The following is a 19,157-nucleotide window of genomic DNA, read 5'->3' on the forward strand; positions in this document are numbered from 1 at the left end:
AGCCTGGATAGCAGACACATCCTCGATGTTATTCTCCATCCTCCTCATACCCTTCCTCCAAGATCATTTCTACAGTCTTTCAATTCTGCTGTTTAATATCATTCAGATTCATCTCTTCCTTCTCATTCCCATAATACTACCTTTACCTAGGCGCTCATAATTTCTCATCTGGTTACTGCAATTGCCTTTTGACTTTCTCCGTGCCTTTTGTATTGCCCCATGCAAGTTTTCTTCAAGATGCTGCAAGGGTGCTCTTTTTAACGTACAAATACAATCATGCCACTCTCTGCCAAAGATTTTTCAGTATCTCCCCATCTCTATTTCTTCTCCTATCCTTTCTCTCCGTTTCACTCTAGCTATAATCCTCATTCTCTCAGTATGTCTACATAGGTGTTGAGAAATCTTATTAAGCAAATTGAACTTAAGGGAAGTGATCACTTAGTTATCTCAAAAATAAACTCTAACAGGAATGTCAGCATTGTGGGAAAAAGAATTTTGGGGCATGAAGGATTTGTCCTTGCCATTTCAGCTTTGGCTAATTTTACTTCTACAGATCTGATAAAAGCTATGAACTGAGAGCCATGAGGCATGGGGTATAGAGATGTCAGGTTGCATACTAACTAATGAAATTGGCTTCAGTCATTGATGGAGTTCTTTTGGTAATAGATTTTGCACACAGTTATCTATTGCAAAATAAAACCTACAAAGTTAACTCTAACACTGACAGCATATTTAAATGCTACATATGCATATTAATGTTTGGTAGCATGATACTTGAGCTGCAGTGGTAAGCATTTCACATTAGTGCGTACAGTTAAGACATTAATTTTCTCTTCAGAGGTAAGCTTCCTAGCATCTGTAATCAGCATCTCCAGTGTTGTTCATCTCACATCTTAGAAGACAAAAGTTTTGGCTAGGCACGGTGGCTCACACTTATAATCCCAGGACTTTAGGGGGCCGAGGCAGACAGATAATGAGGTCAGGTGATTGAGACCATCCTGGCCAACATGGTGAAACTCCATCTCTACTAAAAATACAAAAAATTTAGCTGGCCATAGTGGCGTGTGCCTGTTATCCCAGCTACTTGAGAGGCTGAGGCAGGAGAATCGCTTGATCCAGGGAGTCAGAGGTTGCTGTGAGCTGAGATCATGCCACTGCATTCCAGCCTGGCAAGAGAGCGAGACTCTGTCTCAAAAAAAAAAGACGACGACAAAAAGTCTTACATCCAATTTCCCAAAGCTGATATTCCCCTCTAATTTTCTACTTCTTTTGTTTTCTAAGCCTGGACACAGGTCAGAGGTCAAAAGGTAGTCAGCCACAGGCCAGACTAAGGAATTGTGTTTACAGTTCTTAATAAGGATTTAAATTAGTTTTTAATGTTTAAACATCAGGAAATTGCACCTAAAATCCAGATTTCCAGCTTTTCTTGAAAATTTAGAGGATTTGACAATACAGGGCTTTCATTCTGACATGGTAACTATGGCCTCCCTTGTACATGAAATTGACGCAAACTTTTAGGTTTGCCACAAGCCTTCCTGGGGATCTAGTCTCATGGGTGTTTTGAGTCTGTGACCTTTGGGTCATTCATTCATAAAAACACATATTGTGCATTCACTCATGCCGGGTACTATTCTAGGCCATTTAAATAGGTTCTCTTCTCACAACACTGTCACTTTCATTTTATAGATGCAGAAATGGAGGTTCAGAAGTCAAAATGGGTGTTACATAGCAGGTAAGTGGCAGAACCAGACTTAAACCAGGTTGTATCTCAGGTCCTGTAATCACCACATCCATCATTACCTACTTTAAGAGGCCCATCCTTTCCTTTATGCCAACTTAACCTGGCATTTATGCTTATAGCATAATTTAAAACGGACAAACCATGTCATAACATAGAAAGACAGCAATTTGTATAAGTTTCCGTTTGTCACTGTTTTCCCTGATGACTGTAGTTATTTCATGCACTGTCTTATAACAAATGACTTACATCAGTTCATAAATGCAAGCATCGGCATTTCTATATGAGCACAATACCCCAACATTTTTCTGGATTCTGACCTGAAGACTGTCATTTTATAAAATTATCAATATCATTTAAATAGAACTGAGGAGCAATAGAATTGATTCTATTCATCTGAAGCAAAAATTTTTCTTCAAGTTATATTTTTCTGAAGTGACAGAAATGTACCCTTTTGCAAAAATATCCAGAACCTATTTAAAAGATGTACATTTAAAATCAAATTATACTTAGGGAGGCCGAGGCGGGTGGTTCACCTGAGGTCAGGAGTTCAAGACCAGCCTGGCCAACACGGTGAAACCTTGTCTCTACTAAAAATACAAAAATTAGCCAGGCATGGTGCTGTACTCCTGTAATCCCAGCTACTTGGGAGGCTGAGACAGGAGAATCCTTTGAACCTGGGAGGTAGAGGCTGTAGTGAGTTGAGATTATGCCACTGCACTTCAGCCTGGGCAACAGAGCGAGACTCTGTCTCTTAAAAAAAAAAAAAAAAATCAAATTATACAGAAACTTGAAACCAATGTAGAGGAACAAAATGGCTTCTGAACTCAGCAACATTAACCATCCTGCACAGAGATTGGTTACATGGGGGAGGGAGGTGGGGAAGAATTAAGTAAGTCATTATATTGGGAATAATCGGAGCCATGATTCTCACTGCCTAAGAAGGAAGTTACAAATTTGGAAAGAGGGAAAGCTTGAATGAACCCTGTTGGTGTTGGATTGCAATTGGAAAGTTGGTTTGGGCTCATGGTTTTTGTATGTGTATGTATGTAGGTATATGTATGCATATTTTGCAAGTGTGTGCCAACAAACTGTATTCATATATATGTATTCTAGCTCCACCAAGCAGCAGTTGACACCCAGTAGCATTCAGCCTATCTAGCAGCTAGATCTTGGTTTTAAAATACCATTCTCCATCAAAGGAATCGGGGCTCTTTGGGAAAATGACTGGCCCTTACATCGCACAAGATGGGGCTCAAAGTATGGAAGTGTTCAAAGAATAATGGTGGCTTGCCTACGATAGAGAATCTAGCTCTCAGACAACTGAGCAAATCTGCAACAAGTTGAACAAATGTATGATAATACATGATAAATAAATGGGAGGGAAATAAATAGAAGGGAAAGCTCTTTGCAGCAAAATACTGCAAAGAAAAAAGTGAAGGAACTAGATCACCATTTGGCAACCATCAAATATATTCAAGCAAAAAAGCTAAGAGCAGAGTGTTAAAATTGGGCAAGAAACATATTTATGTAGTCTCAAATATTGCCGCCAAAGAATATTTTTAATTATAAAGGTGGATATTAATTATAAAAAAGTAACTATAGTGTTACTATTGCAGTGATCACCAGTGATGGGACAAACCACCTCTGTGCCTCCTGACATGATACACCAAGAGGAGCACTGCATCACCTCTGTGATGTTCCTGCAAAAAGTGCATACTCTGAATCTAATCAATAGGCAGCATCAGACAAACTCAATTTGAGGGGCTTCTATAAAACAATAATCTGAAATCTTTTAAAAAATTAAGGCCATTAAGGTCAAGGAAGAACTAAGGAATGGCCCTGGACTGAATGAGTCTGAAGAAACATGACAATTGAGAGCAACTTGTGATCCTGGTTTGGATCGTCTTGCTATATAAAGGACATAAATAGGCACTGGCGAAACCTGACTGGGGTCTTTGTGTGAAGGGTATACAGAAGTTCTCTGTGGTATTCTTGCAACTTTTATATAAGTATGAAATTATTTCAAAATAAAAGTAACAACAATTGTTTAAAAACTTTTATTTACTATAAAGACAAAAACATCAAAATAGGTACAAATACTATAAAATCGGTTCAATGGGGTAAAAATTTTAATTAAAATATCTCAATATATTTAAAATAACAAAGGATACATTTAAGCCAAATTTTCTTAACCCAGAGATTTTTTTTTTTCCTTTTTTTTTTTTTGTAACATTTGCTTACACAGTAAGGTGCTAATAGAAGTTAGCCCTTAAGCCCTGGAAATCTTAGGAATCATAGTCACACAGCAATTATAATTTCATTGTGAAAGTGAACTTTGGTAGAAGAAAAATCTATAGGACACCTGAGGTAGTAGAAACTGGAATAAACAGTAGTAGACGTTATTTACAACTTGAGTACCAAATAACATTAAGAACACAAAAATAATTACATGATACAATTTCCAGTCCAGCTTTGATCCAAAGAAAATAAGAATATTACATCACATTTGCATTGAAAACAAAACAAAAGACAAAACACCACAATTACCAGCAAGCTGAGGGAACTGCAAACAAACTCAAACACAATGGATTTTGACATCTACAGATAGTTTGAGTTTGAAATGTGGTGGGCATGGTGATCTACAAAGTAATACTGATTAGCTGAGGTTCCTCAGTTTATACAGTTTACATTTCTGTCAGACACAGTATTCATCTGACCAATGATCTTCCAGTACATAAAATGGCAAGAGTGCATCCTTTAAAGCTTGCACATGAGAGACTTGGAAACAATCTTATTAGAATTGTGAAAATTCTAAGTAGTCAAAAAAAAAACCAACAAAACAAAACAAAAAAGAAAGTCAAGTACAACACATTTAGAGCTACCAAACTTCACATTTCTGTACTACTTTTAACTCTTCAAATATCGCCAATCTTCCAAAACAAAGGAATGTAAAATTTCACTAAGAAACATATTCACATAAAAAAAACAAACTGCCTTTTTAAAAATTATAAGCAATATATCCCTGTAAACTTATCTTGTAACTTATTTTATTTCCAATTTGTGTTGTACATTTTAAATGTACTCTATATAGCTTATTTAGTTTATCCTGAGTCTTTGAGAATAACCAATTCTATTTCACACTGGCTTCTGAAGAGTTAAAACTAAAAATCTCAAAGTTGTATTTAATAATCAGTACTTGATTTAAAAGACTAACACATACACAAAAAGATTAAAAAGCTACCATTTTCCTTCAAGATTCCATGCATCTGAATTTAACTCCAGACTAAAACTGTTAGATAACTGTGCAAAATCCAAGGAATTAGTGTATAAGCGAAATTCAATTCCACTTGTCTTTCTGAACACATTTTCCAAGTTCAAAGCAAATGTATTGTTTAAAAACATTATTGATTGGTAGTTGAGTGATTAAATTAATTTTTGTAAAAAAAAAAAAAATGATCTGCTAGGCCTACTGTAAAGAGATGACGCATGGTAAAAGGAAAATGGCAGCTATATGTTATTACCAGTGGTGAAGGAGAATGGATTACATGCAGAGTAAGACTTAATGTTGTGAAATGTCCTACAGTTTGACAAAAGACACCAAAACATCTAAAAAATCAAATAAATTTTAAGGTAATCTTGATCTTGGTTGTGAGCTTCATCACAGAGAACAGTTAATTTTTAGTTAACTTATATTTAACCTGCACAATAAGAGTGGTGACTGTAAATGTAGGTAGCACTTTATTGTATTCCAATTTAAAAAACAAAATTAAGTCTGAACTTTAAAAAACTCTTATGATAGCAAGATATTTAATGAACTCTAGTTCATATCTAGTTTTTTTTTTTTCTGGTTTGAAAAGATCACCTTTCCCTGAATATTAAACAAAAATAATTGTAAAAATGAAAATACAGAACCATAATTTCCAAAAACGAAATGAATGGGCCAACAGTAAAATGCACAATGAGCCACAATTGTCCAAGTATTTAAAAATAAAGGCCAACTGTGAGTCATAAAGAAGTTATCAACTTTTAAAAATATATGTATGTACTGCTACTCATAGCATACGCTGACCTAAAAGAGGCAGATACTGATTTTATAGCCAGTGACAAAAAATTTGAACGGAACTGCAGAACCCCCTGCTTGTGATCACTATATGAAATGGAAGAAGAATTGAAATATTAAAATAGATCCTGAGCCCCTCAGCTGCTAATATTGCTGAAAAAGTGCTCCAAAAAAATAAAATTATGCTTCTGCCATTTAGTCATGCAAACTTATTTTCTGTTCACGTAGGGCCAGTTCTTTGAAAGGCACAGTTTACAGTTTCTGCACTAGTTGTGGGCTTTTGCATACTGAGCTTAGGTACAGATCATGATTTGTCAATCACATACTTAGGTAAGGGTTCCCCACTGGCCTTGTTCATAGCTGTTCAGTGGCATCATGGCCAGTAGTATCAATGTGGTACCCCACAAGTTTTTTTCTCTTGTTGAGCATCCTGTTTCTACTGTAGTTGATTTGTGTAATTGGCTACCATGTAGTACGAAAGACTGGATGCTTCAGTAGCTCTCTTGATGGAGGTCTGTCCTGAGGTTGAAGTTCTAAACAACGAAGAGCCACATCTCGTAAACCGGGAGACAGATGTGATGGGATCGATGGAGCAGTAGTTGCACTAGCAATCTGTGGAGAAAGAGCCAGAGTGTTAAAGCTTTGCAAACTTCTGATATAGAAACACATGTGCATATACCTCATCACCCTTATATTCATATCCTGAACAGAGAGGAACTGAAGCAGAAGTGGGAGGACTTTCTGCTATCAATGTTTAGGTAGAGAAAGTATTCACTCCTAGGAATTCTGTTTTCATATTTGGCCTCCAAGATGGTTTGTTCTTATTGCACGTTTTCTATTTCTTCAGCATAGACAGCTATTTAGATTAAGAAAGACTAAACCTGAATAGCCAATTTAGTACACAGAAAACACAACTGCATTGATTTTTTTCCTTCAATGTTGGACACATTCTTAGTATCAAATGTACTATGAAGAATGACTTTTTAATAAATTTTACGTCTGAATACTTTAAACCCACCTACCCACTCCTAATCACAAAACTCTTTCCTTCCCCTACCCCAGTAATTTCATAAATGCTTTGGCTTAAAAAAGGCAAAGTAATATAAAGAAAAATCCTATAAGGTCTGTGATCCTACATGAAGATATACTCAGTTGATACATACACATCTTACACACCACAAAAAGGAAAAATACAAAACAAAAAATGAAATCCCTTTTCCTTTTCCTCAAATGTAACCACTTACTGCTGACAATTTGTGTTTTTGGTTTTTCTGTGTATGTGGAGAAAAAAAGGCCAATATATTTCACAGACTTTAGATTTTCTAAAATGTCTACAAAAGAGAAAACTTAATTTAGAGACAGGTTCTCTCTCACTGTCACCCAAGCTGAAGTGCAGTGGTGTGAACATGGCTCACTGCAGCTTTGACCTCCCGGGCTCAAACGATCCTTCCACCTCATATCCTCCTGAGTACCTGGGAGCACAGGCAGGTGCTACTATGCTCAGCTAATTTTTTTTTTTTTGTAGAGACAGGGTCTCACTATGCCCAGGCTGGTCTCCAACTCCTGGGCTCAAGCTATGTTCTCACTTCAGCCTCCCAAAGTGCTGGGATCACAGGCATGAGCCACTGTGCTTGGCCAGGATCACTTTATGTATCTTGCTCTTTTCACCTACTAATGCATCTTGTAGCACTTCCTAAACATCAAGAGCTTTACACTCATTTAATTTCTATATAGTTTTACATTGTGTGGATAATTTAATTACTTTCTTGAGTAGAGTGAATAATCCTGTACTTGGCACTTGGTACTTCTAGAGGTAATCTAGAGTAAATCCCTAACAATGGGCATAGTTGAGTCAAAGAGGTGCATTTAAATTCTGGCACTTTTTTTTTGTTGTTGGGATTTTGCCAAAAATCCAAATTTGGATTTGGATATTGCCAAATCATTCTCTTAAAAAAAAGGTGCTATAGCAACTTTTACTACCATAAACAGGGTATGTAAGTGTTTGAGAAAGCCGTTTTTCTATCTCTTTGGGGTGCTTCCAAAGACCTCAAAGTATTTACTCCAAATTAAGAAAACGGGAAATATTACAGTACAATTCTCTTTAAACTCTACCTATGAAGGGGAATGCAATGAAATCTGTTAAAATATGAATGGTGCCAATTTAAAAATCATTTCCATTTGTTCCCAGAGGCTCACCAAAACTCTGAAAATGACATCAAACTTTCAAATTGATCCTAGTTATGAGTATTTATTGAGCAACTTCTGTTTAAGACTCTGGAAGGAAAAAAATGAAGCAGATGTGAATGGACCTCAAAGAGACTTAATTTGGAAAAGGAGACAATATAGGAACCTAACTAGGATACAAGAAACAAAGTGTCAGAAACAAGTACATACTAAAGTGCTACAAGAAGCTGTGGAAGGAGTTAAGAAGGGGGTGCCCAAGCAGGAGGAGCACAGATGTGGGCCTTAAAGAGATTAAGAATTTGATCCATGTGGAAAAGGGACATGGGAAGTCTGAAAGAACAGAGGAAATGAGGTGATATAGGTATTGTCAGAGAGGTGACTGAGGAGGTTATGGTAAGTGTGGGGAGGACCGGAGGAGGTGATGGCAGGTGGAGCTGTGTAGGCTGAGGGACTAAGGCCTAGGCATAATTTTGTTTATCTTCATGGTAATCCTATGAAGTATGTGCGTCATAGGATTCTTGCAGCAGTTTTACATATGAGAAAATGGAGAGTAGACACAAAAAATAATTTCCCTGTGATCACATGGCCATTAAGGGGTAAATCCAGGGTTTAAAACTAGGTCAGGGTGACTCCAAAGCCCATGATTTCAACTATCACATGTCTACTGAAAAGCTGAAAATCTCAACCATTACCTATTCTATGGTGGAAAAGCAGAGAGTGGATTTGTGAGTTATAAAAAGGTAGGTAGAACAGGATTTGGCAACTGAACTGACTTCGGTGTGAATTTTAGGCCAGGTACAGTGGCTCACAACTATAATCCCAGTACTTTGGGAGGCTGAGGTGGGCAGATCACCTGAGGTCAGGAGTTCAAGACCAGCCTGGCCAGTATGGTGAAACTCCGTCTCTACTATAAATACAAAAGTTAGCTGGGTGTGGTGGTGCATTCCTGTAGTCCCAGCTACCTGGGAGGCTGAAGCAGGAAAATCACCTGAACTAGGGAAGCGGAGGTTGCAGTGAGCTAAGACTGTGCCTCTGCACTCCAGCCTGGGCATTATAGCAAGACTCCGTCTCAAAAACAAAACAAAAAACAAACAAAAAGAAAATAGTAAATTAGATTTTAAAAATTTTGAATTATCTAAAGTTCATGAAGAATTTCACTTTTCTTTTTTGAGATGGAGTTTCACTCTGTTGCCCAGTCTGGAGTACAACGGCATGATCTTGGCTCACTGCAACCTCCATCTCCTGGGTTCAAGCAATTCTCTGCCTCAGCCTCCTGAGTAGCTGGGATTACAGGTGCCTGCTACCATGCCCAGCTAATTTTTGTATTTTCAGAAGAGACGGGGTTTCACCATATTGCCCAGGCTGGTCTTGAACTCCTGACCTCATGATCCACCCACCTTGGCCTCCCAAAGTGCTGGGATTACAGGCGTGAGCCACTGTGCCCGGCTGAATCTCACATTTTTAAAGTGATGGATGTATGTGTGTATACACACACATATAAATATATGCACTACATATTTCTTCTAGTACTGTTATAGTATTTGCTAATTAAGTGTTTATAGCAACTTAACAAAGCATAACTACCTTAAATAACAAGAAATGACTATATATGTCACTAACATAGATGACACCATTGACAATACCAACTCCTGGAAATATACACATACACAGACACTCTTCCACTTATGCTGAGGTTATGTCATGATAAACCCTTTTAAGTTGATGATATCATAAGTTGAAAATGCAGTTAATACACCTAACCTACCAAACATTATAGCTTAGTCTGGCCTACTTCGAATGTGCTTATAATACCTCCATTAGCCTACTGTTGAGCAAAATCACCTAACAGCACAGTACACTATAGAGTATTGGTTGTTTACTCTTGTGATTGTGTGGCTGACTGGGAGCTGTGGCTCACTGCCACTGCCTGGCATCATCAGAGTATATCATACTACATATTGCTAGCTCAGAAAAAAATCAAAATTCAACGTATGGTTTTTACTGAATTTGTATTGCTTTCACACCGTCTTAAAATAAAAAAATTGTATATCAAACCCTCTGAATAAATATACAGACTATTTATTTACCTTCATGCTAGATTGTTAGGGAGAACCCATCAGAATTTGCCTCCTGCCAAATTCTGCTGTACTCCTTTTAGCACAAAGAAGTAATTTTTATCTCACAATTACCTTAAATATCAAAGCAAGATGATTGGAGTGTTTTTCTGCATTCCATGGTGGTTTTGCACAAGCCATTTCTATAATAGCACAGCCAACACTCCATACATCACAGCTCCTTCCATACTGTTGACCTCTTAGTACCTAAAATAAATCAGAGTTAATTTGGAAATATGACTCATTTGAAAAAGAGAAGGCCATTTTGTAGTTATAGATTATACTTTTTTCACTTTAGGGAAAAAAAACTGATACAAACAGCAATTATGTGGATTTCCTAATATCTAATTTATTTCATCAATGAGCTTAATTTTCCAGGTAGCACAAAACTGTTTTGGAGAATTGGAGATTCTGAAGCAGAGTCAAGTCAAAGAATTTTGCTCTTAGCAAATGATAGGGCAAGAAGACAATAAATCGTTACTGCATATGAATACAACAATTAGAAGAGCAACACTTAAACTTCTTCCACCACTGACAGGACCTGCCTCTCTTATGTGCTCACCTCCTTTCAGAATAGAGAGACAGCATTTTTAAAAAGTTCTGTTATGTGCACTTTGAGTTTACTACAAAACAACTGCTATAAATTACCCCAAAATTCTTTATTAGGAACAGCCCTTAAGCAAATCTATTAAAAGCTATTTTTTGAATTTTGTCAAGACAAAGAAAGGTCAGGAGTAAGGGTCTGAAATCAAAGACATTATTATCAAAACCATATTTTAAGGGCCATGGACTTCTAATTGGCAACTATATACTGGATACTACTGCAAGATAATTTAGTATAATGCTGTCACACAGAACTCCAAAATACTTTTTTTTCATCATACTCAAAGCTGCTTCTCACCTCAGGTGCCATAAATGCAATTGTCCCCAGTAACTGTCCCTGAAACTCTCCTGCACCAGTTCCTTTTGATGCCAACCTGGCTGCAGCTCCAAAATCTGCAATTCTTAGTCTCTGACCAGTGCTGTCAATTAGTAAATTGGCACCTGTCAACAAACACAGCAAATGACCTTGTATGTTAAAAACAAAAGAACACATTAAAAATACAGTAAAATACTAATGAAATAGGACAATAACGAAAGAAAGAAGTGAACTACATGTCAGAGGTTCGGATAGTTATTCTCTTTTCCTTTCACTTCATTCTTGCTAAAGGTACACAGCTCTCTCTACTGTAAGTAAAATCTAACGCCTCAAAGGGAAAGTCTGAAAAACAAGTATTAAAGCACAAGGAGATCAAAAAAGAGATTTAGTGAAACTTTAAAGAATAAGTGTTGAAAACCTTTAATATGGTTTCCAACAAAATCTTTCTCCAAAATTTACATTTTAGCCTAATTTACATTTGAAGACAGTTTTGTTGAAACATACTGATCTAGACCAATTCAAAGCATATGTGCCGAACTCATAATTACAGCTTAATAAAAAAAGTTGTAAAATTACTTCAATACATTATGTCAAATACTAGCTAAAAAAATTGATGACAGAAAACCAAATTTCCTTGAGAAAAATAAACTGAAGCCAGGCACAGTGGCTTGCGCCTGTAATCTCAGCACTATGGGAGGCTGAGGCGAGAAGACTGCTTGAGCCCAGGAGTTCCAGATCAGTCTGGAGGCAACATGGCAAAACCCCATCTCTACAAAAAATATAAAAAATTAGCCAGGCATGGTGGTACACACCAACAGTCCTAGCTACTCGGGAGGCTGAGGTGGGAGGATCACATGAGCCCAGGAAGCAAAGGTTGCAGTGAGCCAGGTTTGCCACACTACACTCCATCCTGAGCAACAGAGACCCTGTCTCAAAAAAAAAAAAAAAAGAAAAGAAAAAGAAAGGGAACTACAAAAGATTTGAAGGAATTTTTCTTAAAAGAAGTTTATGATATCCCAATATCATAAACGTCCATTTTTTCTTTTTTTGAGACGGAGTCTTGCTCTGTCACCCAGGCTGGAGTGCAGTGGTATGATCTCAGCTCACTACAACCTCTGCCTTCTGGGTTGAAGCCACTGTCCTGCCTCAGCCTCCCAAATAGCCAGGAATACAGGCATGCACCACCTCACCCTGTTAATTTTTGTATTTTTAGTAGGGACGGGGTTTCACCATGTTGGCCAGGCTGGTCTTGAACTCCTGACCTCAAGTAATCTGCCTGCCTTGGCCTACCCAATTACTGGAATTACAGGTGTGAGCCACTTCGCCTGGCCCAAAATTTTAAAGTTACATTAATTTTTTTATTGTCACTAGATAATAATGAAAAGAATTCCTACCTTTGACATCTCTGTGAATGATTTGGTTTTCATGGAGATATGAAAGGCCACGAAGTAATTGTTCAGTATAGTTAATAACTACTGATTCTTTGAAAGCTCCATATTTACTCAGCAAATGAGCCACAGATCCCCCTATAAGACAATAGAAATAATTATAATAAACTTAAGCCAGAATTGGAAGTATTTATTACACTTTTGTCTCTAAAGTTTTCACTGCATGAATTCACATTTGCATCTGAAATAGAAGAACAACACTTCAAAACTAACATATTCCTGTATCATCTCAAAGACCTATTAATTAGGTGACATTTTCATGGAATCCTCAGGGAACTAGTTTACTGAAGGGTCAAGATTTCAGAAAGATGTAAAAGTTAACAATTTTGTACGAAACTATTTTTGAAATATACAATTTACTTCTCTGTTTTCTCAAAATATACAAAACTACTTTAATAATGACTGAAGTATACAATGTTAACATGATTTAGCAGACAGAGAATGCTAAATGGAGGAGGAACAGAAGAGTTAGGCTTCATATCCTACCATCTACTAGCTCTGACCTGAACATGTCACAAATCTAGCCTCTTTTCAAAGTGTTTATAAGTCAACCTATCTACCGAAGTGTAAATCTTTATGAAGACCAACAACAGATAACGTACTTAAGAACTGATTGGTAAACAGAAACGCACTCTTAAAATACACACCCAAATTTAAGAAGTTAAACCAAACACTTAATCTGCTCAGCACATCAGGTCATTCATTTTATTGTATATATTTTATAATACAAAATAAAACTCAGTCTTCATTTATTTCAGCAGATGACAAGGTTCAACTTTATGTTTCCATGCCAGTTTACTTGTAATAAGCTTTCAAGTTATATGTTAATTTTGTTTTTATATTATGTTAAAACACTTCCTCATCTGTCCAGTTTATCATGGCCACCTGGAAGTATACAGATCTTATACATATCAGGTATTTAAAAAAAAATGCTACACAATCATTTAAAAACACACTGGAAAAATTTAAAAGGTAGAGGTAGTTAATATTTCATTTATATTAAATGAAAGACAAAACAAAGTATTTGTGGTTCATAAAATATATTAGGGGTGATTTGTCTTTAGAAACCAACCCAAACTATTTGATAAAAATAAATGTTAACTAAACCAGCTTTTCCTAAATTTAATTGGAGAAAGTTAAATCCATGTACTAATATTTGTAATTTAAAACATTAACATACCTGCCATCCATTCGATGAAAAGATTGTAATTGCTCTTCTCACACGTGGCTCCCAACATCCTAATAATGTTTGGGTGATTCAGATGGCTCATCATTCTTATCTCTTCTCTTAATGCTTCTACCACTTCTTCTTGCTCAGAAGATGTATTTCTGACGTACGTCACCTGTATCAAATAAACATGTTCACAAAGTTTTGCATATTTTCACTAGCAATCTGATCTAAAATGAACAAATGCAAACTAGTATATATATTAGATGGCATTTATGCTCATGGATGCAGCGTACTTAAAAAAAAAAAAGTCAAACTTTTAAAAATTAAGAATCTAGCTTAAGCAGCAGTAAACATCAGAAAAATGATAAAAATGATGGGATACAGTCAATATTCCAGTAGTCTCAGAGTAAAAATGAGAAAAGCTCAAATATGGAAGAATCAACATGATTTAAAAATGAAAGGTAGGATAAGTATGCTCATTATAAAAAGTAAACCAATGAAACCCCAAGATGGCACTCCACCAGTACAGAGCTGAAAGAAGTACCTGAAAACCACACCTCTAATACCTACAAAAAGCAAAACCAAAAAACATTTGTAACGCCATCTTGATATTATAGTCTTACAATAATCATACTTCAACTTTTATTTATTTTTTTTGAGACGGAGTCTTGCTCTGTTGCTGAGGCTAGAGTACAGTGGTGCAATCTTGGCCCAATGCAACCTCTACCTCTCAGGTTCAAGTGATTCTCCTGCCTCAGCCTTCTGAGTAGCTGTGACTACAGGTGCCCACCACCATGCCTGGCCAATTTTTGTATTTTTAGTAGAGGCAGGGTTTCACCATGTTGGCCAGACTGGTCCTGAACTCCTGACCTCAAATGATGCAACCACCTTCGGCCTCCCAAAGTGCTGGCATGAGAGGCGTGAGCCACTGCGCCCGGCCTCAACTTTTAATAACAGAATTCATGATGTTTCTGGTACTTTGGAAACATCTACTTTGAAATTCAAGTTTCTCAAACTTTAAAGAACTAAAGTACACACATGTGGACATATTTTTTGTTTTTATTGAACATGCTTCCTTTCATGATTTCATTTATATGCTCACTAGATATTTACCTGTTTAACGGCCATTAAAGTTCCAGTTCCCACATCTTGAGCCTGATAACAAGAAGAAAATGCTCCAAGGCCTATCTGCTGACCTTTCAGCCATTCAGTGTCTTCTCTATATGGTTGTTTTGCTTTGGTATGTCCTGGTAGAGTCTCTGGTGTCTACATATTAAATGAAAGCAATTTTTTTACTGTTAAAGGAGTAAGATTTTGTGAAATTAGTCTGGCAAGATATTATTCTTGTTCAGTTTGGCCTCCCAAACCACCTATAATTGTGACCTCTGAATGGAAAGCACTGGTGACCAATGTCAAATGCAAAAATGATCACCATTATAGAATTAACCGGAAATGCCTTTTATATAGGCAAGAAATATTGCTAAACAGTACAAATGCTATTGTTGTATAATTAACAATTTTATGTGGAAAAACCTGCTTGCAATGATTAACTCATGTTAGAAGCAACATTTCTGAATTAGATTTTAGCATGGTCTAGGGAAACTCTCTTTTTGAGAGTTTCTTGTTCTGTCATTTAGGCTGGAGTACAGCGGTGTAATTACAGCTCACTGCAGCCTCAAATTCCCAAGTTCAAGTGACCTGCCCACCTCAGCCTCCTGAGTAACTGGGACAACAGGCGTGCACTATCATGCCTGGCTAATTTTTAAAGCAATTTTTTGTAGATATGGGGTCTTGCTTTGTCACCCAGGCTGGTCTCAAACTCCTGTGCTCAAGCAATCCTTCCACCTCAGCCTCCCAAAGTGCTGGAATTACAGGTGTGAGTCACTGCCCAGCCCCAAGTAAGGTTTCCAACCTCTTAAAGAATCTATACTTACATCCTGTTGAATAATGATGATATCTTCTCCATTTTCAACCTGCAGCTGAGGAACTATGGGGAGGGCATCCTGAGACGCTGACATTGCCATGGCAATTGCTAAAGCTTCTTCTTCTTCAGCTTCCATCTTTTCTTTGCACTTTTGATTATGATTCACATCATCTTTGTAGGTATCATCATTTTCAGCCTTTTCAGGAGAGAGGACAGCAACTTCTGACTTAAAAGTTACTGTTGTATCACTTGAAGGCATAGATGCTTCAAGAAGGTCCTCAATACTGGAGTTGAGCTCTGTATTGACATCTAATCTGCATTTCTCCTCTACTGGGGTGAACACTGTCTCGTCACTGGGTATAACAGCATTACTACTATTGCTGCTACAGCCAAAGCTGTCATCACATTTGGAACTACTGTTCAGATCAAGTGTCATGCTATTTTTTGAGGGATCTCCCTGTTTACTTGTATTACCTGGGGTAGGTCGAGATGGCTTTGGCCTGTGTATGTTACTGGAGGGCAAGGGTCTTGACTGAGTAAAGACTGGGGAAAGTTTATCTGAGTCTTTGTTTTCAGGACAGTTTCTCTGGAATTGTAGAGAAAACTTGCGCTGTGTTTGAGGAGATGAAGAAGGTATTTTGCAGGGAACGAATCCCTGAAGTCTATGCTTACAGACATCTGTTGCAGTGCCAGCTGGTACAGATGGGGCTGAAGAAGAAGGGGTTGACAAGGCTGGGAACATTAATTGGGAATGATGAGATAAAGGAGAGGAGTTCAAACACTGACTGTGGGGTCTGCCTTTTGTTTGAACCCTTGGCTTTGGTTGCTCTGTTGTTGTTGAACTAGGAGGTCCTACTGAAATGCTGGCCAGTCTGTCAGAAATGTTCTCTGAACTGGCACTCAATTTTGTTGCACATAATCCTTTTCCAGTTTTGTTTAAATGGATTGTGCATTCAGGGGAACTGTTCTCTGTGGTTTCCGGATAGTTGTTGGGGACAGATGCCTGCAAAAAGCCATCCTGTTGACTATCCAAAGTGTCTTCTACGCCCAACTGGATGGCTTCAGCAATTTCCACCTCATCTGCAATAGCCATCAAACGGCGACGCATCCTGGTGAAGTGAGTGGAACTGGAAACACTCAGCATTTCTAACAGTTTTGAAAACACATGGGGTACTGCAGTGACCATTCTTGCAGCACTCAAGTAGATCCTTCTGGAAAGTTTACCAACCATTGAGTGGGAATTATCAATGGACTGTAAAGCAAAGGTTAAGAGGGACAGCAGCTTCTTATACCTGAAAGAAAAAAATTCATTACCATGTAAGTTCTGATTACTGAAAAGTACTTAAAAAATGGTAGTAATTTACAGGGTGTATACTTCAAAAACCATTTCAGCATAAAGTATCTAAAAATTTTAAATTAAACACCTTAGACTTCAGGGTTTCATATGTCAACCAAATATTAAGGTATCAGCAACCTACTTATGCTCTGTAGTTTCTGAGTCTTTCATAAATCTAAAATGTGTCATTCTTAAGGAGGATGTAGGAAGGGTAGGAAGATCCAAGTAATACATTTTCAGAAGAAAAATTACCTGATTTCAACAGGCTCAGCTTGTGAAACATCAGTACTGACAATATGAGGATAAAATTCAGCAGGAAATTCCAACAACAGTCTATCTATAAGACAAAGGCGGCCAAGGAGTTCTTGCCAGTTGTTTGATTCAGTTTGGTTTCCAAGAATACAATTTAAGACATAATCAACACCACCAATACCAATGGATCCTACAAAAAGGAGAGTAAAAATAAATGATTAAAAAATAGTGATATTGAAATCTAAAACAAGACATAAATGGTATACAGCCAACAAAAATATTCTAAACTATTTTAAAGAATTTCTGTCTCAGATTAATTCACATATCTAACTGTAACAAAATGAATCAATTTATAAAATTACTTCAAAATCCTGTAACTGCTTCATGAGAGATTATGAGATTAGATAAAGCTCCTCAGGAACATGATAAAATAAGTTCTATTTATTTTAAGTGAAAAGTTATTACCAGCTTTTAGTATTTCTCTACCAACTGCCAACTCTCCTGCTTGGCCTTTGCACAACTCCAACAGTGTTGATATGGACAGCTGACTTGTGCGGCTAAAAGCAAAAGAAAAACAATATCAATCCTGGATCTTGGATAAAATACTACTCAATATTAGAGGAGTAATGCAGTGCCTTGTGAAAAAGTGGAGAAATAATGTTTTCAGAAGTGTTTACTTTTCCACCACTGAAATCACATTAACAGTGTCACCATAAATAGTAATATTCATTCATTAGGTCTAATTTCATAAATTTAACATACATCTATGTTAAGCACAGAATCTTCAACAATGGCTCTAAGTATTGATTTAAATACCAAATCAGATAAAAGTCTTATCATATTTTGTTTAAAAAAGAAAAGAAAAAGGACCCTGACATTTTGATTTCTGAACTTTCACTAAGAATCTCTTGAATTAAAAACAAAATCTTTCCAGCCAAAAATCCTACATTCCCTTATATAGCCAGAATGAGGTTCTGAATATTACAAAATCTCTCTACAGTATTTCTGATGTTCAGTCATTCAGGTGACCAGGTAAACAACCAAACTTTAGAATTTCAGAAAGTGAGCAGCACAACAAACACCATGAGATCACTGAATTCTCAGAAAAATACCTATTCTAATATTGAAAACTGTCATTTTCCTATGCACTTTGCAAACTGCTTGACAATTTGCCCATTTTAAAAAATAATTACAATGTTTTCCCTAAGCGAAAAGAAAACATCCAACATTTTCAATCTATAGAGAAAACAGAGGCAAAAGACAGACTTCATTAGATGAGAAATTAGCTAAATGTAGGCACCTAATTTTTGAGATCCCGTGCAAACTAAGTCATTATGACTTGAAGAGGAAGAGAAAGGTACTGAGAGAACTCAAAATGGGTGAAATGGAAGAGGCAACATAAGGGAGATTCAGTACTTCTTGCTAACCAAGATCTGCTGGGTTAGAAAAAAAACAGGAACTACCAAACAACTGTTCATGGGAGCTGTGATTATTAAATGAAAAGTGATCTCTTCCTCCTATTTTATGGAAGGGAAAAATAAAAGAGAACCATTGGTCTAAAAAAAGCATGGCTTGCACTCATTTTTACTGTCACTGTATCTCACTTCTCTACTTCATATTTTTCTTTCCAGTTAGGGTTATTCTTGATTCCTGACAATTTTCAAGGATATTGCAGGAATGTAAAAAAAAATCTAAAAATTTTTTGACAAAAACCGTCATAATTTAGAATAAAATTCCATTACACTGAAAATAATGAGATGCGTATGTTAATTTTTATCCTGATATTAAGGCATATGTAGCTGTAATGATCTTACTGGTTCCTATCCTGTGTAACCCGTACTCAAAAATGAGATTATACCTTATGAATATAAATGTCAACTATCGTTCTTATCAACTGGACTTCAGATTATGAATGTTATTTAAGAGAATAAATCACAATACAATAATGTGGAGATCCATGCAGTTTGTCTGCCTGGCTTTTACTTGCTGGCAGTTCTTTTCCCCAGTC

General features: G+C 36.8%; 1 protein-coding gene across 1 annotated transcript in view; it reads right to left on the reverse strand.

Annotated features, from left to right (window-relative positions):
• Positions 1–3,941: 3,941 nt before the first annotated feature.
• The window catches only part of MAP3K1 (mitogen-activated protein kinase kinase kinase 1), an 80,700-nt gene continuing 65,484 nt past the window's right edge, over positions 3,942–19,157 (reverse strand). Inside the window, exons 12-20 of the mRNA XM_032280428.1 lie at positions 17,615–17,706; positions 17,150–17,339; positions 15,572–16,853; positions 14,751–14,903; positions 13,647–13,809; positions 12,413–12,544; positions 11,001–11,143; positions 10,175–10,306; positions 3,942–6,413 (exon numbers count right to left, since the gene is read on the reverse strand). Of these exons, the coding sequence (XP_032136319.1) occupies positions 6,264–6,413; positions 10,175–10,306; positions 11,001–11,143; positions 12,413–12,544; positions 13,647–13,809; positions 14,751–14,903; positions 15,572–16,853; positions 17,150–17,339; positions 17,615–17,706 (2,437 nt within the window). The 3' untranslated portion in view covers positions 3,942–6,263. The remainder of the gene's footprint in view (positions 6,414–10,174; positions 10,307–11,000; positions 11,144–12,412; positions 12,545–13,646; positions 13,810–14,750; positions 14,904–15,571; positions 16,854–17,149; positions 17,340–17,614; positions 17,707–19,157) is intronic.

This window comes from Sapajus apella, unplaced genomic scaffold (genome assembly GCF_009761245.1).
Source record: "Sapajus apella isolate SASKATOON/1434 unplaced genomic scaffold, GSC_monkey_1.0 scaffold1, whole genome shotgun sequence".
NCBI lineage: Eukaryota > Metazoa > Chordata > Mammalia > Primates > Cebidae > Sapajus > Sapajus apella.